A 25,726-nucleotide genomic window follows, 5' to 3' on the forward strand; every position below is an offset into this window, starting at 1 on the left:
GCAAACTACTAAAAAAGACAAGACGTAGACGCTTCCAGCATGCAAGCGGAATACAAAAAAAAACATGCAGTTGTAAATGATAAGTAAACTTTTTCACTCTTATCTCGCAACATGTCGCCAACTTCTAGCCTGGCAGCTTCCAGTGGAGTACTGTTACATATTTTTTTCTCCGATGCATTATAAAACTGACTAATTACACATTTGTCGTTTCGCTGTAACGATCACCGTGCTGATAGCATTGCGATGTAGTAGTGGATAAACATCATTCAGACCATTGCTGTGCTGTCATCGATAACTAACTTTTCAGTGGCAAAATACACAAACGTGAAATGCTCGGTTAATTAAAAATAACAAATACCCCGAAAATTACAGAAACACCGGCAACGAGATGCTGTTTTTAAACACCGCGGAAAAATCACGCACTCTGCGATGCCATCTCGGTTACCTTAATCGGAAACCCCCTTGTCAGCTAGCATACGTCTGTAGCGATGTCGCAAAGTACGTTTTACGGCCGTGCTCGGCGACCTCTGGTACTATGGCACTCTATGAATGAGGTATTTCCAGAAGTCAGGATTCGTTTTAATTTTTATCGACCCGTCTCGTCTGCTCGTAAGTTGAATGAAACCTGTTTCGATTTACAATAGTTGTCTTCCATTTCGACTTTTTCTCACCGGCGTTTGAGCGATTTAGTACAGAAACTGTGAGTAGCCGTTGTGTAGCGAAATATTAGGCCCATTTCAACCTGGCCGTCTAACTACGCACGGTCCATTTCACCGGAGATCGTGAAAAACTGCGTCATACAGAGTGTTTTTTAAAGGTTTGGGGAAAGGTAAATTTAGACTCAACCCACCCAATGGGGATCGCTGTGTTTATATAACTGTATGAATACGTAATCGTAATCCATTATGCCACTCCCTAAGTGGACAAGATAACACGACGCCATGACAGTTTTCTGGCAAGGTTTTGACTCCGCGGACGATTTTACGTCCGTTTTCCTAGTATTGTAAATATTTTTATTTTATTTTTTTATCTGACGATTGAACATCAGCAAGCGTCGGTGTATGATAGATTTTGGCATGTCGTCGTGATGCAATAGCCATTTTTGTGGACGATTAACGTCACTTTCATAAAACGACCATTATCTCCGTTCGTGTTTTCTGGTTGGTCAGAGAAATTGAAAATTAATTAGCTCCCACAGGTTTTGTCAGTTTGTCTTGACATTTTCACAACATATTTACGAACAAAAGGACGTCTGGGCTGATTTTTAAAGCTTTGCATTCTCGGACAATGACATTCGAAGTGTGAAATACTGACCGGGATTGACTATACGGCACACATCCTGCTTGACAACTTTGTATTATGAAAACAAAACATGCTAAACATATGCCCGGGCACCCCTTTGTTAATAAACAACTGATAAACGTTGTGTGAAAGTTTCACTCAAAATAATCAAGAATTGTGCGAGCTATTTAGATTTGAACTTCCATGGTAAACTGAAAAACACAAGTGGAGATAATGGCTAATTTGCATAACCATTCACTCAGTAAGACTCTTAAGTTTGCTAATGCTCATAATTAAAATGGCTGTAACAGTTTAAAATTTAAACCTGTTATCGTTTTGTAAAAAGTTAAAAATTAAATATAGTGCATAATATGGAGATCCCGTCATTACTTTTTTTTCACCATGTTTCTTTTTGATTATTTATGTACAGCCTTGCTAAATCTTGCTAAGCATTCAAAAGAGAGAATGTTTGTACCAGTTTTCTATATTTTAAAATTGTCTTATGAGTTTGTTCCACTATTCATAATGCTGTGAAATTGTAACAGTCTATAGCCAAGACTGCTTGGATAATAATAAACAAAAAGAAAAAGAAAATTCGCTCCCAAGTGCCCACGAACCTGCATCTATACCTTAAATGTGCATTTAAAACACGCTAATAATTATCGTGGCCGCAAAAGCCTCATTAACATAATTTATATAGTATTGTGACATAAATTGTGAGTGAAAAGTACAGATCCCTTGCTGTGTGAATGAAAAGCACACATGTTTAAATACTTTGCAACAACCCATTGCACATGTTTATTTTTTAGACTGCTGATACAGTCACTGGATTGTGTTGTCAGCAGAATTTGAGATACATAAATCCTGTCTCTCTCTGTGGCATAATGGTAATGATTTGAGCACAGCCGGCAAACTCAGCTTCCCTATTTTTGCTTCGCATAAGGTTAGTAGTTAATCAACGCTTAAGATATAATTTTTGGGAGTGGTTTTAATGAAATAGTTGCGTAAATTATGAAACAGGTACGTCTGTGGCAAAATACACACGATTTTGTCCCAACTTTAAAAGTGACACCTACCATAATGCAAGAATACGTTATATAACATACTTGTGGTGACTGACCACAGGGTATAAGCAATGTTTTCCCGAATTCTTGTAAATAGATTTAGAGTCAAAAGAACAAGTACAATACTAGAGTTACAAAAGTACATAATTTAGTACCATGATTGAATTCAAAATACTTCATTTTTTTATTACCAATTTATCAAACAGACATTCAAAATCGTCTAAAATTGCAGCCTTTTCTGTTGTTGTTGTGACTATATATTTACTATGTTGACACTGTAATAAGTTCTGCAGCATCAGAATTCAATATAATGCCATTATACATTGAAACCAGTGTCTGTATTTCAGTGCACTGATGATATCAGCAATTACACAAAACTGTCAAGATGATAATAACTAAGCTTGATAGCGTAACTTTTATTGTATTGTCATGAATTTGTTTTCGTGTATCTGTTGGTCGACTTAATTAGTTGATTATTAGCGAATTGCTGTGTTATGTCTGTCATCGTTCAGGTCTATTTGAAGTTTTGGACGGAACTTGGCTCAGTGATTTGGAACTAATTACCAGATAGCCGCCGCTTTTTAGACTACTCATTTTGACAGTTTATATCCGTAGTTATTAATGTAGTGAACGATTAATCAAAAGATATGACGTATTCAGTACTTAGTGTGATTGGCTTTATGATTGAAGTTTACGCCTTAGAGTCTTTTTACTGTTTTGTAATTGGTTAGAGTTTTGAAAATGAATAAAGAGAGTTTGAGTTGGTCTTGGCGAATACTCTACGATAGACGCAGTAGAGAGAGAAGGCAGTCCTGGGCAGTCGAGTCCAGTCCAGGGGCGAGCCTTGAGGGAGTCCAGTCTTGGGGCGAGCCTTGACGCAGTCCAGTCTTGGGCGAGTCTTGGTTCAGCCTTGTGAGAGTCTTGGGGACTTTTCCCCAGGGCGCTGTGTCTTACAGAGTGCTCGACAGACCGACTAAGACGAGAGCTGAAACGTATTTCGTTGTGTGTGCCTTATTTGACTGTAAAGTTAAAGTGACTTTCCCGATCCCGTACCTCAAGGGGACGATATAGAGACGAGACGAGATTCCCCCTGGCAAGGGTGGAGAACCCGAGAGAGAGAAGATTTCCCCCTGATAGTATTCACTTGCCATGCATTGACACATTGTCTTACTTTACCTATACATTAATAACGTTGTGCAAGCGATGATACTATCCACGATCAATTTATTTTAGTATAAAGGAAAGATTTGAAATTTTCAGCAGCATTATTTATTTGCCACTTTGGTGATGACTTTGATGGCTCCCCTGCACCAGTTCTCGCAGTCTCAAAGGCATCTAATGATTTAGCGAGTGTGAACCGATGAGTTACCAGGGGCTTGACATCCACCTTACCAGATGCAACCATTGCTAATGTAGTTGGATAGCTGAAGCCAAAACAAAAACATAAACTTTGATTGTCATTTATATTTTACCCAAGTCAGAAGTGAATTTAAGTTATGGTAGTGAAAATAAAGTGGACCTGTTTTGAAAAAACATATTTTTTTTGAGGTTTGGAATAACACGCCTATCATAACCATTATAGGTTTTTGCAAAGTTTTACTTACACTAGATGCCGTCTATGATCGTTAAACTAAAAAAAATCCATGAATATTATACTAGTAAATCAGTCTGGAGGGCTCTAGGCGTGCAGTACATATGGGTCGGTCTGGGCATGCGAGTTCCCCTGGTAGTGTACTGTGTCGTATTTACGAAGTGCTTCACCAAGTTTATTATTATCAAACTTTGATTTGTAAGCAGAAGAAACTCAGTTTAAAAAAAATATCTTCAGAAAGGATTTCCTGTAATGATAATGGTTTTTAATGACGTCCTGACAGAAAAGAAATTGATGTTTGTGCTAGCATTCTGCGCTGAAAATTCAAACTATAGGGTTGAATTGCAGTTGAATCAAAACATATGAACAAGGCTTAGTATATTAAAAAATCTGTCAACAAACGCCGCTCTCTGGTTTGTAGGTGTTTAGGTAGCTAATTAAACAATCGTGTAAGTATGACTTTTAGAATACATTATATAAGTTTCGATTTCTTTTCGACAGTAATATTTCATCTATATTTCGTCACCTTAAAGAGCACAAGTTATTGTTAATGCTATTTGTATCTATAAAACTGACGCAAAATTGTCTAGGTGTTGTTTACATATATATAGCACCTATATCCTATTATAACATGGTTAGTCTGAATCTAGCCATCTGATTGGCTGACGCAAAGTCTTGTATTTGGAACTAGAAAATCCGTGACCCTGCCCCGAAATTGTGTAACGCTCGGTTATTATCGTCTGCCAAATATGCTATTTTACACAGAGAGGTCTTATGTCCACTAGCAGACACACAAACTCTGATTGTTTTACCACATGTATATTTATTTGGTACCAAAATTAATTAAAATATTCAAAAACGTTCGCAAAAAACTTTAAAGTACAAGATAATCAACAAGTCTGTCATTGAATAAATTCTCACCAATTTGCTTATCTAAATATTCCTCTGATATCGACTTCTCGCACAGTTGCATTCACTATTGGTAAAGTCACATCTGATTGTCCTAATCTAACAAGAACCAAAACCCCACCAGATCTTGTTGCCTAGAAATATATAATTAAAAGCTTGCATATACGTGTTTGTACAGTCACCTGCACCTGCAAACTAGACTGCAATCGATTCAGCAAGTACCAGTTTAAAATGGTCTCCAAAAATAGAATATTAAAGCTAGAAAAAAAGCATTGCATGTAATATTCAATAAAAAATGTTTAAATTACCAGTATCACCAAAGAATGCCAATTACATATATTCCAGTCTGGATACTAGATGGCGCACCACTGCATTCAATTAAGATATCTGGCATACAACCTAGTGTACTTTCTATTTTCTTTGCCATTTCATGTCCATCTTTGCTGTCTGCTAGCACTGTAAAATCAGCTCCTATCTGCTTAGCTACATCAGGTTTGCACTGGTGTTTACCTGTAATTATTTATATTTTGAATATGTGTAAATATACAACGTGGCGTGGAGCTCATTCGAATAATTGTTAAAGTGCTACCTGCGCATGCTTCAATGTGCAGTAAGCAATTTTGGTGAAAGATGGGTCGTAATTTGGATTTTATGATCTAACGTATGGTGACATGACACAGTCCCACTTGTTCAATAGTAAATCAACACTGAAATGAGCTAGCCACTTTGAATCGGAGCTTGAATAAGGTTGACATGATGGGTACGGTTTGATTGCAATCAGTCAGAGATCAATGCTCTGGAATATGATTTGTCAATACAAAATGTCTGTCAGTTGGCCATTTTGAAGCTGACCTAAAAAAAAAAAACGTGCATCAAGTTCAACACATGTACACAATTTGAACAAAATCCCGTCAATGCACAATTGAGATGCAGCACAGGAATGGCAGAATTCTTTATTTAGATAAATTCCCATTTAGCCAAATTGAAACAGATCATGATATGCAATTTAGGCTTTAATTAATGAAAACAAAACTGACGATACATTGTGTTAGGAACATTGGAAGAATCAAAACCTCGCGCAAACAATTATCTATGAAATGTAGACGTAGACACAATAATAACTGTACTATTGCTTATTATTCAGTCGGAGTTTGATACAAAAACCTTACTAGGGGTCAAGGTGTATGTTCTCCCCTTTAAAAATTGGGAATCTAGACCCTCTGGAACGCTATTTCCTGCATTTTGAAGGGTGCATTTTTCTGACACAGAAGGTTTCACATTGATTTTCGAGAATCGACGCTGTCACTGGAGCGGAGTGAGCCATGATGGGGGAAATAATCAAAGATATAGTTGGGCAAAATAAACAACATTCAACTATAAGTTGCATTAACCGGAAGTATAACAAGAACATCCGGGGAATATTATTACACACAATATCTAACTGTAGGTGGCGCTAGACTGCACCTGTATACACAATTCTTAAAAGTACAATATAATTTAGATCACATCTATATTCTAACAGACGCCCACCCCCACCATTCTTTTCGAGGGGAGATCACTCCCTCTGCCACCCCAATGTTGCCGCCACTGCGACTCATTGCCGACTCAGCCTGTTAAATTTTTGTTGAACAAATGGCCAAGTTTGATTGGATGCGCTTGTTGGAAAAGGCGCCCAATCAGGCGCTGTGTAACACCACGCGGTAAGCTAAAGAAAAAAATGTCGGAAATGGCGACGTGTAGCACAGTTACTTCACCATTCTTTTATCAACCGTGCGTGTAGTGTGTGTTTAGGTTCTTTGCCAAACCCCCAAAACTGGCGCTGCATTTTTTCACCCAGTTTCCCACATTTGTTATGCCAACGTTATAGGCATACTTCGTTAGCAAAGTGACAAATATTTATGTCGACAATGTTTTAACAAAATAATAAAACTGTCTGAAAGACAATCTCAAAAACTCTACTTGACTGATCATTCAAGAGTTAAACTGGTCCACAATTTTCATGATTTGCCACTTTCTGTCCTCGTATCAAACTCGTCTTTTTCAGCTATTAATGCCTCAATTGCATGGTTTTGGTGATCTTGAAAAACTGCGTGATCTGTTATGCATGGGTCGCCATTTAAAAAACCGCTGTATTGTATTTTGATACAAGATCAATAAGTAATGCCCCTGACCCACTTCCAGTTGTCTGATCTAGATGAAATTTTGCATGTGTCAATTACATCTTTATGGGTTATGTTGCCAAAAACAGCTCTGAATTGTGGTTTCTGATTTAAAGTAAGACAATGTGTCAATGCATTGCAAGTGAATACAATATGCTATCAGGTGTTTTAACTGAGTCAGGTGTGAAATGTTGAGCCAGTTGAGTGTTGTGCAGTGATCCGTTTTTTCGTATTTGAATGGACGCACACCAAAGGAGACTTTTGATGAAATGAAAGAAATTTATGGTGATGATGCCCCGTCATATGACCTTGTAAAACGCTGGCATCGTGAATTCAAACATGGCCGGAAGTCTGTGGAAACAGCTCCATGACCTGGTCGTCCCTCTTCTGCCATTGATGAGGCGTCTGTCCGTCAATTTGAGGCAGCCATTTTGGAAGATCGACGCATTACTGTTCGCCAAATATTAATAGTCCAAGAGGTCAAGATTAGTACAGGGTGTGTGGAAACTATCATTCATGACCATTTGCATATGCATAAGGTGTCTGCCAGATGAATTTCCAGGTTGCTCACACCTTTCCAGAAGCAAGAATGCGTCGAGTGCTCGGATGATCCAGAGACCAAAGCCCAGTCAATGCAGTGGAAGCACTTGGACTCACCACCTCAACAGATTTCCTGGCAAAAGGTACCACAATTACCGGAGCCTATTACGCTTCACTTTTGTTGAAATTAAAAGAAGCTATCAACAATTTATAGGATTGGAGGTCCAACCTGGGGTGTTCTACAAAAACGGTGTCCAGAGCTGCATCAAACGATGGGTGGTTCCTATGTAAAGAAAGACTAATAACTGTGCCAATTTAATCTCCTGCTATGGGAAATGGGTCAGGGGCATTACTTATTGAACGCCCTTCGTAGCTGATTGGCTGTTTATTTTTTACGCATCTCACCCACCTTGTCGTTAAAGGCACCTATTAAATACACACTGTAGAAACACTCGAGACAAACATTCCTTAGCTGGCGAAGATGAATGTTTAGAAGGTCAAACGTGTACTCAAAATTTGTAACAGCTTTCGTGTTAACAAATTAAATGTAATTCACAATAAATTGAAAGTCTCTCCTATGGCACCTACGTAATCGTATTATTATTCTGTTTTTTGCTATGAAACATTGCAAATGGTAGTATTTGATTTGGATGAAAATGTTGGTTTTTGACAACGAATGATGTACCACATATGCAATTTAATTACTGAATGATCAAGTTCAACGTAAATTTGTATTTTTAAAACGTTTTTCAAAACTGTTGTTCAAATGTTGTCGAAAAATCATAATTCATGTAAAGAAACACGCTCATGCCCTGGTCCGTTTTAGTATTGTGATATTCCATATTTGTACAAAACGTACATGCTGCTGCAGCTGAATTTTTTTTAACCAACTATATTTAGGCGAATTTGTGAGGAATTATTACTGAAAATAACAATGCAAGACATTTTTGAACACTCAAGCTTCTTGTGTATGTAGTATGTAGTCGTGCAAGTAGTAAACATTGAAATCAATTTATAAAAAACAAGTAGTTTATGTATTATATTTAATGCACACCGATAACCTGATTCCGACAAACAATCTAACAGACGCTAAATCCAGTCTAAAATAAAAATCGTACTCGTGTTACTCATGTACGCAATGGTGCTTTATGCCTACCTGTGGTAATGACCTGAGCTGCACCCATGGCTTTAGCCGTCAGTAAACTCACCAAACCAATTGGACCTAATACAAAATATTATCGAATATAATCAGGAAGTCTGTTATAAAAACAAAATGACACATTTTTTATGTAGTGCCTACTCCATATCCACATTGCTGTTTTACATATTTGACCACTCAATTATCATGAAACTAAATAGATTTGTTGAACTTCAAAACGATAAATGTAAGTTTTTCATATAAAATATTAATAAAGTGGCTACTACTGACCCCTTTACCAAGCAAGGGCTGCCACTACTCCACTTGATTCATGTCCCAATATCATTGGTGCTTTCACGATAAAATCTCCAATTTCTCCATGAGTCCAGAAGTGAACATCTGAACCGCAAATCCCCACTGAGTCAATAGCAAGTAGAACCTCTATATTTATGGAAAAATAAACTAAACTAAACACATTAGGCATATATGTTCACGTTAAGTTGAAATAATTTCTAAAGTCTTATTGGGATTTATTGTCTGCAGATTACATTGGCGTCTGTTTTGAAGTAAAGCATCCGAGAGTGATTTGGAATGATATTTCACACTTTTTCTATCATCTAATATGTAACATCATAGATATTAAACGATTCCCTGTCAGATATTTTCCCGCCATAAATCAGTGCAAATATTTTCATATTTTGTACAATAGTTACTGGGGTACTAAATTTTATCATTTCGGTTCATTTGGACAGTTTCAGATATTGCCTTTAGTTTTTGTTGAAATTTGAGCAGCTAAAACACAAACATTGCTGGTGAAAAAGGTTGAAAGGCATTTGAGGGGTTGAAGTTGCATTCGATTTTTTAAATGTATACTAGCCTATGGATAATATAGACAACATAAAATGTTGCTATTGTAGACGGGTAATGAGAATTAAACCACATAATATATATAATCGAGACTCTTAAATTAAATTAAATTAAATTAGATTTGTAACATGTACACTGAATATGATGCAAGTTAGAAGACGTTGGTTTGTCTTTTGTGGTCAGTTACATTGTAGATACATTTGTTTACTTTTTAGCTACAACAGCAACAGTTTATGCTTATGGCTTTTCTGAGGGGGTTGCTTCACATCTTTACAGGGTGGAAACGCAACTCACATAAAGACACCCACAACTCTGTAGGAATGTTAAATGTAACTTATTCCATTGGTTTTGTTGTTGTAGCGAACAAATGCGTGTTATTTGTTGACCTTGGTGTTACTTTTTGACACCGGGTCAATAATATGCATACCATTTTCACCAGGTGAAGGTTTTTCCACTTCTACCTACAACAGAGCAGAATACAGTACTATATTCTTTTTATTATGAATGACACAGGTGCGTCGGTCTCTGGTCAAAGTAAGTGAGAATTAGAAAATACAGCAGACAATATGAGCAATTACTTATGTGAGCTTCTAAAAAATGTATAATCAATGTTTCCCCAAAGTTTTCAATATGTCTATAGAACATTTGGCAATTTTTTTTTGAAAACATGACATTTGGCGCTATGACATAAATTATGACAATTGGTTCAACCGTGTTAAAGTCAACCTGGAGTCTGGGACAGGACGCTTTAGTGTTAATTTTTATATATTCATAAGGATTTATACAATTTCTATAGCAACTGGTGATTTTATTAATAAAAATGGAGATGCCTCCGCAGTTCTATTTTAAGTCTATAAATACTGGCACCGAATCGTCAAAAATTGTTTTAACAAATACAAAGTTTGATATTTTTAACATCTAATCACCTTACATAAAATTATTATATTCCGATATTAAAAAAATGTCATGAAACACATTACATGAAACAGTTAACGTAGGGAAAAGTTCCTATTGTATGCCCCACCCCTAATCCTAACCTTCACCCCAACTCAATTGTATATGCCCAGTCTACATATGCAATTGAATGTGCTTGAGGAGTATGGTTAAGGGTGGGGGTTACAAAAATAACTATCCCAAAACGTATACAACGCTTGTAAAATACAATCCTGTATATATATGAAACAAACCATCTATGGGCTAAAGTTTTAGGTCAGAAAATATATAATTACTCTGTGAAATAACGTGTGTGAAAATATGATTTATTCATTGCCTTTTTTTCTTTATTTGTATCTTGCACAGTTACCAGGCGTACACTGGTATTATTGTGTTATAAATTATGAATGATTACATACGTTCATATTATACCCATCTTTTTTGTCTGAAGATTATATTTAGCACGCTCTAAAATAGTTTATAATGATACAGTACTTGTTTGTTACAATAATTTTGCTTATTAAATTATATTAGACTATATGGAATTGAATGAATTAAATTTAAAAAAATCATTTTCTGGCAAGCTTAAGCATGTTTGTTACAAAATGTAAACATTTGACGTCACAGTACAACGCCCTATACATGCAGTTACTACATGTTTTGTAATCTGTTTGACCCCAAGCGGTGTACATCAATTCGCTGTGTATTTACCTTGTCTGCTATAATAGCAGAATTCATAGCTGGGACAAAATTAAGGGTCACAGCTCTTACACATGAAATACAATTTTAAGTCAAGGATTTATGGTTATCTTTCATACAATTATAATTTTCATTGCAAACTTACCACTTCAAGGTCGCCCTTTTCGCGAAGAAGGACAGCCAAAGTTTTGTTTTCTCCTGCCATTGTACGATTGAGATTCCAGTTTTGAGTGAATCAGAACTTACGGCGAACTGTTGCACTCAATCAGCTGGCGTGACCTCGTCAGCAGTGTTCACAGTTATATATTAAATACAGGTCAACCATAGAGGACGTCATAGGGTGACAATCATACGGCAATAAATACAAAATATAGAAGATAATATTTGGTAATCGTAGTCCTAAATAACTATTAAAAATAGCTAGACGTTTATCGATAAAGAGCCATTGCTTGAAACGTCAAGCTATTTTTAATAGTTATTTAGGACTACGATTACCAAATATTATCTTTTATATATCATATTTATCAGTCCGAGCAGCGTTTATTTACTTATAAACTACTATGGCAATAAATACACATGTGGATGTCTTGGATCTAGTGGGGGTAGGATTTATTACTAGCAAAGTTATAAGATGGGATATACCAGTTCCCCACGAAGGAACGGACTACTAGCAAAGTTTAAATATGCATTTAAAACACGTTTATAACAATTTATATAGTATTCTAAGATCAATGCATTTGTATCTCTTTTCCCAGCAAATTACTTGTTTTAAAACCGCGATTTGAGCAAAACAGGCAAACACAGCTTCCCTATTTTGCTACACAACAGGTTAGTAGTTCATCATCGCCTAATATGTAATTGTTGGGAGTGGTTTTAAAGAAATATTTACATAAATTATATAACAGGAACCTCTGGGGTATAATAAGCTCACATTTGGAGATTTTCGAAAACTAGCCATTTGACACCATGAAATAAAAAAAGGTCAAGTGAATTTTGAGTCTGGGACAGGACGTTTACACTTAAGCGTCAGGTTTATTTTTATATTTATTCATAAAAATGTATACAATTTCTTTAGCTACCGGTGATTTGATTAATAAAAATTGACATGCCCGAGCAGTTCTGAGTTTAAGTCTATAAATATGTGCATCGAATCGTCAAAAACTGTTTTTAACAAATACAAAGTTTGATATTCAACATCAAATCACCTCGCATTGAATTTTTATATTCCGTCATTATAAAATGTCCATATTGTATTAGACACTTCATGAAAAATATTTAACGTGGGAAAAATTCCTTTTGTATGCCCACCCCTAATCCAAACCTTAATCCGCACTCGAAGCCTCCCCGATTGTATACAATGCATATACACCCCTGCAGATTTGGGGGAAACACTCTCTGTATTGGCTAATGCATATGAAATTTTAGGTCAGAAAATTGTATAAATACTTACTGTGAATGTGTGAAAAACATATTTATTCATTGCCTTTTTCTTTAATTGTATCTTGCAGTGTTACAAGGCGCACAAATACTGGTATTTTTGTGTTATAACTTATTACAGACGTCTATATTATAGCCATCGTTTTTGTCAGAAGTGTATATTTAGCTCCACTCTCTAAAGTAGTTAATAATGATTCGGTAATTGTTACCAGGAACAAAGCATTTGTGCTACAGTTGCTCCTGTGCTGCTTTCTGCAGGTACGTCAAGTTGGCAAGTGCCTATAGAGCACTCCCACCCTTAGCCTTATGGGTATGATGATTTATTAACTTGTAATACATTTCACACATGACAATAAAACATTGGCTGTTATTTGTAACGGATCCGAGGATTGGCCACGCACATGGGAGCACACAATGAACTGTGATGACAATGTTCATACAATTAACTAAGCTATTTTCATTCTCTAGACCTCATCAATATATATTCATACATAGAAATTAACATGAAACTTGTGCACAAGAAATTATCACTAATAAATCACGTTAATGTACATATAGAGATCAACGACTTCTGATCAATCTGTTATCCATTTATGTGAAATACAAAAATTTGCTTAAAATGTAATTACGTAAAACTGAGAGTTGGCCATACAAGGCCTTCAGGTCAGGAAATTAAGGCAAAGCAAAACTGTGGTAAGTTTACAGTGTCTGTGTCTCATTGTAATCCTGCAGTTTTCTGTTACGCTCCTCAAATCTTGGCATCGACGATACTTCAGCTACCATCCACATCAAGTCCATAGAGCTTCTAACACTGCCTGTGCCACCAGTAACCGATCCGGGTAAGATGTACGTCCACACGACCACGATACACCAGTTGTCAAGATTACCAAGCAAACTAAAAATAGCAATACCAATTACACGTGCTAATTAAATCTCGTCACATGACAAATATTCTAAAAGACTATTATGTACAGCTACATTGCACACTAAGCTTTCTTTGATTTTCTTGTTTTTACTTTCGACTTTCGTTACTGATGAAATGATTGAGTTAATTAAGTAGTGAGGAATGAAACTGGGAAAAAAGGATCAATAATAAAAATCTACACGAAAAATACTTTAGGAAAGAGTATTTCACATTAAGGAAAAAACACATAAAAAATTCATAATGAAAAAATAGCACAAACTAAGCGATACTTCGATGATTTCAAATGTTTGGTTTCACTACCAGCAACGTACAGTGTAAAGTAAAGGGTTGATCATTTGAAATAGTGGGGGTGACTAGACATCGACAGGGAAAACAGTGCATGTCAGGTATTGCAGAAACATTCAATCAAAATTAGGATGCACAAATCTAATTTGGCTTGTTATATTTTGTTATACTTGCAAAAGCAATGATCCAGTGAAAGATGGAAGCGTAAAGCATCGATATAGTTGGCGCCCCTAACGTTCAAACTAATCTTTTCTGGTCTGTAGTATGCTTGTGCACCGTCAATAGGGTTGCTGATACCACTTATGACTGATCTCCACGGCCCTAACCTAGTTTTACATTGCAACCTTCACTGTTATCGAATTGCTCTTTGCTACCGTTATCTATAAAATAGACAGAGTTGTGTTCTTTGCCCCTCAAGTTGTCTACGACCAGCCTTTGACCAGCCATGCCGACACAAGATATTGCGTCCTAATTACGCCACCGAGACAGCCATGTTTAACCGTCTATGCAGTCTGCTTGTCTTCTCGGCAATAGTCCGGTTGTCTATGTCAGGGGTGAGTAAACATGTACTTCTCTTGTTGTTGTCTGTAAACGTATGTTGTTACGGATATCAGGCATGGTTCTTTACGAATATACCTTATTTGAAACTATTTTCCACTACTCTACTCCAATATGATATACTTTGTAAGGGTTTCTGAAAGACGAGATACCGATCTGTTTTTAGTTTACTTTATTTTTGTTAACAGCCCGACCCACATGCCAAACCCAATCTGAACCCTATACAAACCGACCCACCAGTCTTCGTCAAGCAGATTAAGAATGCTAAACTGTATACAGTGGGAAAAGGCGATGACCAAATTAAAGTTCTTCACGTTTGGGGTAGGTGTTAATTCCCGATGATTCTGGCATATGTTCACACTTTACATGAATTATTTTTATTTAAATATTCACAATAATATATTCCAATGTAATGTGTCCCATATAACAAGTGACTGAAAACATCATTATATGATAATTATACTACGCTTATTTAAATTGAGAACACACTAATACTTACAGGCACTCCGTACGAAATGGGATTCGCTCATGGAACTATTTTGAAAGACGAAGCAAAATCTTTTATTGACGACGTTTGGAAATATATAGAAGATGAAGCGGTTAGTGTTAGTTTTGATTTCATTCTCGGCATGAAAATAGTATAAACGTGCTCAGTTTAAAATGATTACACATATTGTGCGCGGGAAACTACACCCAATATTACATGTATTGTAAATATACATTTGTCATCTTACATTTTATTTTTAGTATGGTTATGTGAATAAAACAGTGTCATTTCTATCGCCATGGTTTGTTAAAGACGTCATCAGCCTTGGGTAAGACAATAGTTTGTATTTTTACTAAATGTAGAATCTTTTCAACACTGATACACGAAGTGTAAATATGTCGGATATTAATATGTTGTATACAGTTTGCGTATAATATGTTATCAATAATATGCTAACCGTATTTTAGGATGGATTTTGCTTTGGAGCTTGAAGTGTTAGCTACCAAAAAGTACACAAGTAAGTGCGACGTTTCCATATATGGCCATGTTTATGTAAATGTTTCAATTAGGGTAATTTACCAGGAAAGAAAGACGAATGTTCAGAACATGTTTTTTTCTTTGTTTAAATCAGTCTAAATGACCGGTATCGTAAATAATGTGGATAATGATGTAAGTTGTTCTCCATTAGGTCAGTATTTTTTAGATGAACTTAAAGGAATATCTGATGCCAGTGGAATAGATTATAAAGTATGTATTGATAATGATGTTTAGTCGTGATACATCACACATCAAATTATATGCGCTGAATAAGCCCATAAGCTCTGAATAAAGATGCACTTTTACAGTCGTTATGTTTATTGTGAAAATAAACCCGTTCAGTAGTACGAACAATATTCCGTCTATATTATGTCACACCATTACAGTTGTCTACTCGTTTATAATATACATATTTACATTATGTTTCAGAAAATCGAGCGAATACACATGCTTGGTGAAATTACGTGAGTGCCTAACAATAATGCTTAACAATAATATGTATTCAGCTTTTAATGTATGTTTGATTACTTTTGTATAATATTAATTACTTTCATTTTTAGTAAAGGAACTTGTTCAATGTTTGGTGCTTGGGGTAAGGCTGTTCCCGATTCAGAATCAGTTCTACAGTTGCGTGCACTTGATTGGGATATTGATGGTATGTCGTGCAGTACATGTATAAAAGCTACTAGTAAGAACTTTGCTATTATTCAATCCAAAGAAATTACATGTTCATAACTCGGTGTCACTTCTCATGTTTTGTAGGCCCGTTCAAGAACCATCCTCAGGTAACCGTATACCACCCGGAATCCACTAATGGGCACACTTTTGCTAACGTCGGTTGGAGTGGCTGGATAGGATCAATCACAGGCAAGCCAATTATATATTGATGGGGTAATCGGTGATGGATGGAAAGTTTTCGCTTTCTAAAAATATATATTTGGGAATCATGCACTATCTTCCTTCAGTATTTTGTATTGTGCTATGTTAATAAATCACAAATAACAAATGGTGCTGAAAACAATATTACATTTTTTAAGTCCGTTGGTCTTGAATTAGGCATGTCTGATCGTCAAATGGCTATAAGTGAAATTGGCGTTGTAGACGCAGATGCATCATGGGGATCTGAATCAAGGATCGGTGTCCCATTTACGGTAAGCTAACCACCATGCTCTGCCGACTCCTTCAAATATACACTTAACAGAAATCAATGTGCCCAGTAATGCACCATGTTGATATATTAGTCATCAATCTATGTGATACAAAGTTAATTAGTCGCCTGGTAACCGATTTGTACTGATTGATCGGATATCATCGCTTGACGACGTGATTCACCGCGTGCTTGCCATTGGTTTATTTAAAATATTATGTCATAACTCATGGAATGTATTCTGTATGACAAATGTCTGAAATTTTAACGAATTAATAATAACTATTCTTCACGACAGTATCTTCTACGCGATGTACTTCAGTATGATAATACCCTAGATGATTCCATCAATCGTATAGCTAATGCACATAGAACGTGTGATTTACTGCTCGGAGTTGGCGATGCCAAGGTAAACATGAAGAAATATGTTGTTGTTTACTGAATATTATTATATCGTTTTAAGCCTATGTGATTGCTACATCGCCATGAAAAGTCCAACATTGATGCGAGCGGTCATTTTCACAAGTATATATTTGTTGTGTCATATAGAAAAACAGATGGTTGTATAACAATAATTTATTAGTAATTTTTCTGGGTTTTTTTTAGTTGAATACATTCCGTGGCGTGGCTTACTCTGCCGGCGTTTCCAACTTCTATGATGACCAGAATATGATGCCTGTTGGTGATTGGCATCCACGCATGGAAGGCCTTGTTTACTATAGTAAGTATGTTATATATTGTATGTGAATGTTCCGGCAAAGCATTCCACTATCATTCGTAACAAAGCTTCCTATTGGTCGGTAAACTTTCTATCGCGCAACTACGTGACATACACGGTTGGGAGAGAGGAATGTCTGAACGGAACAGCACCGTACAGGCGGACGATGTGGTATTGTGGTCGTCACATTGTACAAATGAGTCAGTATCTTAATTTTATATTATATCTTATATTTATTTGAGTGAATGATATGTTGATGCACTGAAATAGTTATTAATACTAGGTGCTGCTATTGCTAGATAATTACATTTTAAAACCATCCATTTTATATTAGGTCGAGGTTGGGTACATGCCGATTGGACTGCTGTTCTTGCTAGGCAGCTGAAGAAATACTATGGTAATATCACCCCTGCGAACACAATACGGGATCTCGTGTCTATCGTTCAGACTGGCGATACACATACTGCTATTTACGACCTTAAGAACGGACTAATGTATGTGGCAAATGCAAGGAAAGACGGCGCGTCTGGGGCCAAGATGGCATACGACAGGTAGGCATGTGAACCCAAATATAATTTGTCAATATAGACTAATTCACTGATCTGGGAATAACAGTTTCCCTGTTTATGAAAGTGTATTATAATAGTGTCGTTTACATATTATATGAAATTCACAAATTTTACTACGGCTTTTAATACTTTAATTTATTCACGATGTCCCATGTCTTTCAGACCGTTTGTTCGTATGGACATGAACACATTATTCGGTGAAACCAGGCCTACCGTGTGATGGGTTGTTCCCAATAGAAGACTTAATCTTATTTCAAATTTATTTTTATTTCACATTTCCTTGAACTATATTGTAATTACAAAGTCACATCAAGCATCTCATTTAGTCCATCACGCCGTGATCTAGATGTGATATATACGAGTTATGTTGGATCCACCTCTCCAATTGAAAAGTGCGCTATGTTATACCTTTTCCAGTCGAATTAAACCATTAATGTGTAATTTTCAGTAGTGTTTTAATTTTATAATTATATCCGAGCACAAATATGATGGTGACTAAATATTCCTGATGCAGATAGCTACTTATAAATTTCGTACAAGATTACTAGTGATATTAATTGCTCAATATGGTCGATGATGCCACTGAATATCAAGATGGTGCCATCGGGAACTGAATTTAAGGATGATATTCGGTAATAATAGAACATTTCTATTGGGCAATATTATAATGATACGTCTTCTGGCCATATACAAATGTTACCAACAATTCCACTGGCCGAGATTCATTCACTAACGAATGCGACTTTGGGGGACATTGGTTAAGGTCCGCAAGTGCCTGTGTTAGACCGAGCCTGGTTGTCATCAGGATAGCATATTAAATTGCCATGTGATAAAGAGAAGGTCGCACAGCCCTGTCCTCTAGTCCCAAACATGAATATGGCTAGTGCTTCTGTGACAAAAAATGTGTCAGCACTAGCACTTGCAATTCGCACATACGAAAACAAGTCAGGAGAACAGTGACATGCATTGTCCGGAACTGTCGCCTGTCAGAAAAACTAAAACAAAACAACAAGAAAACAAAAATGTTGCCACGGTGTAGTGTAAATGCAACCTGAAACTAAAATCTCAAACAGTATCTCAAAATTCCAAACATTATCTCAAAACACAAAATGTCACATATAATAATAAGAAATCGACAACTCGTTCAGTAGATGCCTCTTTTGCGGTGACCAATGTCAATGGGAGTTGTCTCAACCAATATAATATTCAATTAGTCGTGGTATTCATTGTATGCGTGATGTAATGTTCATTTAATAGACTCGAATTGGTGACAATTTTGACTGACAAAATAAACATTATTTACACATGTGTCTCATAAAAATACTCAATACCCAGACAATACTCCAGCAATTATCACCAGTTGTTACGTGTTTACTTGTAGTCTTATAGTCGGTCTCTGACCTCCAATCGTTAGATATACAATACAGTAAGTGCTATCCAAACAAACGAATTTGCTGACTTTGTATTTCCACCTTAACTGGGTCACAATTATATGCTCAAACGATAGACGAATAATACTTTATATATTACATTCATTGTTATATTCCGGTTTGATAAAGCATACATAATTTGTTGAAACAAATGTTTCTGAAAAATCTATTTTCAAATTAATTATTTTTTTCACATTATTTTATTAATCATAAAAATTACTCCTTAGACATAACATGCGTTGAAGCTGCGGGTCGGTGTCGTTTCTACACCGATCTTACGCCTCGAGATAGATAATCGAAAACGCTACTGGTTTTAATTAGTTCGAAAATAGGACGTCCTTGAACAGGACAAAATCACGCGTACAACGCCTTCCGAACCAGACATTAGCAGCGTAAACTTATTGCAAATTTGCGCAATTTTGGGGCCAGTTTGTTCTTACAATATTTCTAAACCGGTAATTACGAGTACTTTCGAACTGCACACAGAAATTTGATTATCGTTATTATGTGTGTTAGTTTCTGTTGTTTCAAAGATTGAATTATTTATTCACCAAACAATATTTCACTAAATTATGTGATAAAGGTAGAAGCCCAGTCATAATTTTTGACAAAATTGGTCATAAATCGCATGACAATGTTCATTAGTTTATTATGTACAATCATGAAACTAATGTTTCATGGTACAATGAAATAGCATTATTTTGTGTGTTACAGCTATGCATTTTGAGAAACGTGTCATAATATTTCTTGAAAATTGCTATTTTTAAAACAATTTTATAGAACACATTGTTAAAGAAAAATTGCATTTTTTGACACTTTTTAAAACCCAGATTTTGTAAATAATTTAGAACAAACAGTGCTCCATCATTAACAATGTATGATTTTTTCAGCCTATGTCACCAGGCTGGATTTTGAGATATTGCATAATATTTCTGCCATAGGAACCTTTGGTAAAAGTGTTATTATAGTGTCAAAATAGCGACTTTCCACTAAAATACAACCATAAATTTCTCGACAAAAAGGCTGGTGACCGAACTTTTTTTAGGTCAATAACCATATATTGCCTTGAAGTACAGTTTATTGCAAAATTGGCTAGTCATATAACACAGGTCTGAGCTTGGATAGCGCTTCCTGTGACGGCACAACGCATAACACGCAGTTTGAGTAGCCAGCGAGTTTTTGAGAGCTGTTAAATTAAGATAGTTCTTAATTTTTCTGAATATTTGGGTCGGTGATTAGTCGTCGTTAACATTTGATGTAGAAGTGTATCATTGTATGCGTGCTCTGATTGGTAATTAAGGTGTGCAAGTTGAACAAAGTCATATACGCAGACTTGTACATATCAATCTAATTGTGTTGCACACCTTGCATAACTCACTTTATATATTGAAATAGTCTGACATGAAAACACATATCTAACGGGTTCAACGCACTCTCTATCTCTAGAGGTATGTACGATCATTCATTCGACATACCATCTTATCTGTCATATGATTAAATGAAATCACATGACTGCTCCGGGGACGAAACAAAGGAGCGTCGAACTGTTTATATCATTTATATCATTCTGATCACAACTAAGTGTTGGAAAATGTTACGTACACCAATTCTTGTATCATTATGTATGGCGATTGCGTTTGTCTGTTGTTATTCAAAGGTACGTACCAATGGCGATCTATTTGTACTTGCATTGACCAAGCCCATGTGGATTTAGATATTGTCAACACAACTCCAGCATTTTCGGTGCCTGTGACGTGGATTAGATATTGTCATTATTGTCTATCCATTACAATATATGGAATCTTATATAATGTATTACGTATTACGCTGACCAGATACCATTCTTCCTTCCTTGAGTTTGTAAGACGAAAAGAAGTGACATCGATCTCTAGATGGCGCACTTCCCACCAATTTCTAGTTTATGCATTTTTGAAGTATTGAGTACGTAAGCATTGCTTATAGTTTCTACAGCCATACACGTGTTGGTTCTACATATGTAATAATATATTTACTTCTCGCCCGGTTTACCAGCCTGATCCGCACGCTAAATCGAATCTAAATCCACTTCAAACTGATCCTCCGACGTTTGTGAAACAGATAAAGAATGCAAAGTTGTATACCGTTGGTAAAGGAGATGACGTCATAAATGTGCTTCACCTCTGGGGTAAGAATGGTTTAAACAGTGCATTAAGTCCTCTTTTTTTGTAATGAACAATTCTAAGAATGTCACATTTCTAGGATATTCATTGATTTTGTGTTTTGTATCATCATCACGAATCAAGCACAGTATACGTACAGTGCTGTTTTGTCAATGTATCGTATGGAGTTGATTAATGGTTGCTTCTTTGAAATACAATCGAGAGGAAATTATGAATAATTATATATGAAAAATTGTCACTGTTTTATAATAATGCTCTACAAGTGGCACAACTCAATGATTCTTCTCACTTCAGTGGGGAAAGGTAATGTTTTTGCTTTTGCTTACGCAATACCGTGACTTTCCTTGCCCAATGGTAATCCTTATATTGTTGACATCGAGGTAGAATGTTATTCTTTTCACCAGTAAGCATATTTTAACGCATGTATTTTTATATGTATTTTGAGGCATATCGTTGCCATATGGGAAACAATGGTATAATGCCCATAAACTGACAAAACTGCTTTTTAACTGATCTATATAGATTGATTTCCCTAAAGCGCGGTGGTCGTCGGGCAGCGCGTGTTCGAATTTCATGTAAATAAACAATGCATTTTAAACGTGTTGTATCCTTCGTGTCAGCAAAATTTGCCTCCCCCAAAAGCAGGAAATGGCGTTTCAGAGAGTCTAGATTTTATTAAGGGGGAACATGCCCGGACCCCCTAGTAAGGTCGCGCAAGGTTAGCAAATCTCGCCCCCTCATGCAAGATTTCGTGCCGCCGCCTCGATCTCATCATAAAACAATCATATCTCTGTATGTTTTCTCGTATTCTTTATTTTAGGTACTCCTTATGAGAAAGGTTATGCACATGGAACGATTTTAAAGGACGAAGCTAGTGCAATGATGGATGAAGCCTGGAACTATTTTGAGCAAGAAATTGTAAGGCTCCGGTATTAATTGTCCATTATTGTTTTGTTTAGAAATAATATATTAACTTTTTAGCAAAATGCTTAACATTTTACAAAAGACATAATAGTTATTTATCATGAACTTACACAAAATTAGAACATTCTACATTTCCCACCCCTTGGTTTGATACAGTTTAATTTCGAGCCATGTTCTTCGATTATCAAAACATAACTGTAATAGACATAGTAGACTAGGTACCTCAATTCTTATGATGAATAAAATCGCACCACTATTTACCTAGTTACTGTAATCTTTAGATCGATGCAGTTAATAAAACTATTCCGGGATTCTTTCAACCATGGTTCCTGAAAGATGTCGCCAATTTAGGGTAAGAACGATTTTTACTATCGATAAATATTGATTAAATACATATGACATGATTGACTATCTTCGGCCATATTGTCAATAGTAAGTCGTTGCTTACGGCAGTTTAAAAAGTATTCATTATAAATTGAAGAAACTGTATGCTATTGTTAATTTGACATGGACGATGATTTTATCAGGCACACGAGTGTGACTATGAGGCTTCTTATTTTCGCTTCCTTACCGATGCATATTCATTTACAGCTTAGAGGCTGCTCTTGAATTGGAAATTGCCGCAACTAAACCATTTACACGTAGGTAAATTTTAAGCAAGTTTATAGACATTATTAAATTATAGTAAATTTGGATTATTCAATCTAATAGTAAGCCTATCACATATACTTTTCAACCGACAATTTTGTGGTTGTCTTTGTAGCTTCTTATTTTTATGAAGAGATGAAAGGTTTGTCTGATGGTGCTAGAATAGATGTGAAGGTAATATTAATACATGTCAATGTTTTATTTATAGTTATTTAACATGAATTGATATTTATAAGAATGCCATTACGTATTTTCTCTACGTTTCAGAAACTTGAACGTATCCATATGTTTGGCGAATTGACGTGAGTGTGTATTTCAAGATAACAATCTCTGTCGTATCCATGTAGGCACTTTCTAACTTCTATAATGTTTTAATTTGCATAATTTGTTGATATATTATATAATATAATACACTATTTTCATAAATAGGAAAGGCAGTTGTTCTATGTATGGAGCTTGGGGTGACGCTCTACCATTTCCCGGGGCAGTCATGCAGTTACGTGCTCTGGACTGGGCATCTGGAGGTGATACATTATTACACATATACTGTTTATTGAATGTAACACGAAAAGTGGGAGAGCGTTATACGCACAGACTTGTTGGTTTGGGGGATAATGTCCTAGTTATATATTAATAGGTCCGTTACAGAACTATCCACAGATAACAGTCTATCATATTGATGAAACCAATTCTACCAATGGACATGCATTTGCTAATGTTGGATGGAGTGGATGGATTGGCTCTATCACAGGTAAAGCTCACTTGCAGTTGCAAAATTCCCTTCCGAACTGTATAAGCAACTGTGATCTCTCCACATATACTCGCGTCTGTAGTTTATATCAACTCGTTCGACCAAAACGCATATATATGAACAATTAATGCAATTATTTAATGATATTCCTCAATCACACATATATGTATTGGTGTACAATATCAATAGGTATGTCCTCAAAACAGATGGCCATTAGTGAGATCGGGGTTTACTTTTCTGACGATTCCTTTGGCGAAGAATCCAGATTTGGAATTCCATTCACGGTAGGAGTCTTCGAATAGTATTTATATACTTGGCCGAATATTGTTCACAATCACAGTACGAAACGGACAACTCAGATTCAATAACAAATTAAATTGCAGTTCATCTTACGAGACATTCTTCAGTTTGATAACACATTGGACGATGCGTTAAATCGTATTGCCAACGCGCGAAGAACTTGCGATCTGATCCTTGGAGTTGGTGATGCTAAAGTGAGTACGGATAATTTGTGATATTAATTCTCTCCCATAGTCAAACTCATTTGAATTAACTTCTTCCTCAGTTGTTCACACTTGTTGACGTTTGTTACAGCTCGAAACATTTAGAGGTATCGAGTATTCATCAGGAGTTGCCGATTTCTTTGACGATATGAACATAAGGCCAGAAGCCGCCTGGCATCCTAAAATACGACATGTTGTGTACTGGGGTGAGTTTAAAAAATTCTTACTCGTTATACAATCAACTATTGTTCCCAAGTGCAAGACTGAATTTCATTCGTACAATTTGCAAAGATAATCCATTATTCGTCTTAAATCATAAGAAAACAATTGGAAGATTAATTTTGTGTACTCGTTTATTTAGGAATGGACTGGATTGACCCTGATTACAGCTCAGTCCTTGGACGTCAGTTGCAGAAATACCATGGTAACATAACAGCGGAAAATACAATTCGAGATGTTGTCTCTATTGTTCAGACTGGAGATCTTCATATTGCTGTGTATGACTTAACACGTAATTACATGTTTGTGGCAAATGCTAGAAAGAAGGGCGCATCGGGACCGGTGATGGCGTACGACAGGTATGATGCCCAATAATAGTTTTGTTGACACAAATGTATACTAAACCGGTTTATGACTCAACACAAACACTTATTTAATTTATTCAAAGTCAGTTATTAGAGTTGAGTCGTCCGATGTTGCTGGTACACATTTTGTAATACATAGGTATCTTCTTTATGTTGTCTGTAACTGAAGAAATACGCAATGCGTAGATTATGATGCTTTTTTTAGTTGCATGTATTTTGAACAAAGAACAATAAACACAGCATTGTTGACGATGTTTTTTGAAATAACATTTTAGATTATGCAAACTATCAGTTATATTGAACTGCACATTAGAGGAGTTTTAAAACACATATGCCTTAGTTATTTATATATACCGAAGCAATTAATTTGTTTATAAAGTCGGCATCTTAACTGGCCTTTGTTATAATGCGTAGACTCTTAGACTCATACTGAAACTGACACGAGCTTCATGCAAATAAAATATAGGATTAATTGAAAAGAAACATGCTACGGAATAAATAGTTATAAAAACCAAATAACTCTTCCAGCAACTGACTAATGCAATTAGCTTCAAATGTGACATTGACGATGAAACATGAGTAAATGTTGCCACATCTTGACAATCCTCGCATATTCTTGTTTTCAGACCATTTATTCGTCTGTCCATGGCAGCGCTATTCAAAGAAGCCAAACCCCAGATATAAATGCTTTGATGCCATGGATCTACAGTACCTTGCAGTAAAACATGTTCAAATAAATCACGATATATTTCAATTTCATTTTCAAGAATTTGAAATCATGAATATTGAATGATAATTGTGTATGTGATGTTTGTCATTAGGTAAATGGAAAGGCATTGTTATGACGACTAAATTTGCATGTATTTCATATAATTAATAAATC

At 35.9% G+C, this 25,726-nt stretch overlaps 2 protein-coding genes and 1 pseudogene across 2 annotated transcripts; 2 read left to right on the forward strand and 1 right to left on the reverse strand.

Moving 5' to 3' along the window:
* Positions 1-3,610: 3,610 nt before the first annotated feature.
* LOC102804876 (sorbitol dehydrogenase-like) lies at positions 3,611-11,386 on the reverse strand (annotated as a pseudogene).
* A 2,987-nt stretch (positions 11,387-14,373) lies between these two features.
* Positions 14,374-18,285, forward strand: LOC102804761 (protein dcd1A-like). Its single transcript, XM_006823714.2, has 14 exons — positions 14,374-14,382; positions 14,575-14,707; positions 14,888-14,985; positions 15,134-15,201; positions 15,341-15,390; positions 15,562-15,620; positions 15,840-15,874; positions 15,971-16,065; positions 16,173-16,277; positions 16,467-16,561; positions 16,856-16,966; positions 17,164-17,278; positions 17,610-17,826; positions 18,007-18,285. Exons 1-14 carry the CDS (start codon positions 14,374-14,376, stop codon positions 18,062-18,064), a joined length of 1,248 nt encoding a protein of 415 aa, XP_006823777.1. The 3' UTR covers positions 18,065-18,285.
* A 2,580-nt stretch (positions 18,286-20,865) lies between these two features.
* LOC100373939 (protein dcd1A-like) lies at positions 20,866-25,602 on the forward strand. The gene is made up of 14 exons (XM_078014148.1): positions 20,866-20,931; positions 21,237-21,438; positions 22,254-22,351; positions 22,639-22,709; positions 22,949-22,998; positions 23,121-23,179; positions 23,273-23,307; positions 23,435-23,529; positions 23,643-23,756; positions 23,946-24,040; positions 24,140-24,250; positions 24,351-24,465; positions 24,621-24,837; positions 25,470-25,602. Exons 1-14 carry the CDS (start codon positions 20,866-20,868, stop codon positions 25,525-25,527), a joined length of 1,386 nt encoding a protein of 461 aa, XP_077870274.1. The 3' UTR covers positions 25,528-25,602.
* Positions 25,603-25,726: the final 124 nt, after the last annotated feature.

Source organism: Saccoglossus kowalevskii, chromosome 13 (genome assembly GCF_978046115.1).
Source record: "Saccoglossus kowalevskii chromosome 13, keSacKowa6.1, whole genome shotgun sequence".
Taxonomy (NCBI): Eukaryota; Metazoa; Hemichordata; class Enteropneusta; family Harrimaniidae; genus Saccoglossus; species Saccoglossus kowalevskii.

Excerpts from the sequence above, each read along its gene's own strand:
- LOC100373939 (XM_078014148.1), top strand. The coding sequence starts at position 20,866 with ATGTTACGTACACCAATTCTTGTATCATTATGTATGGCGATTGCGTTT. Across the intron at positions 20,932-21,236 it reads TTGTCTGTTGTTATTCAAAG|TTTCTACAGCCATACACGTG; the intron begins GTACGTACCAAT and ends CATTGCTTATAG. Across the intron at positions 24,251-24,350 it reads TTGGAGTTGGTGATGCTAAA|CTCGAAACATTTAGAGGTAT; the intron begins GTGAGTACGGAT and ends CGTTTGTTACAG.
- LOC102804761 (XM_006823714.2), top strand. Across the intron at positions 14,986-15,133 it reads AATATATAGAAGATGAAGCG|TATGGTTATGTGAATAAAAC; the intron begins GTTAGTGTTAGT and ends TTTTATTTTTAG. Across the intron at positions 15,621-15,839 it reads CCAGTGGAATAGATTATAAA|AAAATCGAGCGAATACACAT; the intron begins GTATGTATTGAT and ends ATTATGTTTCAG.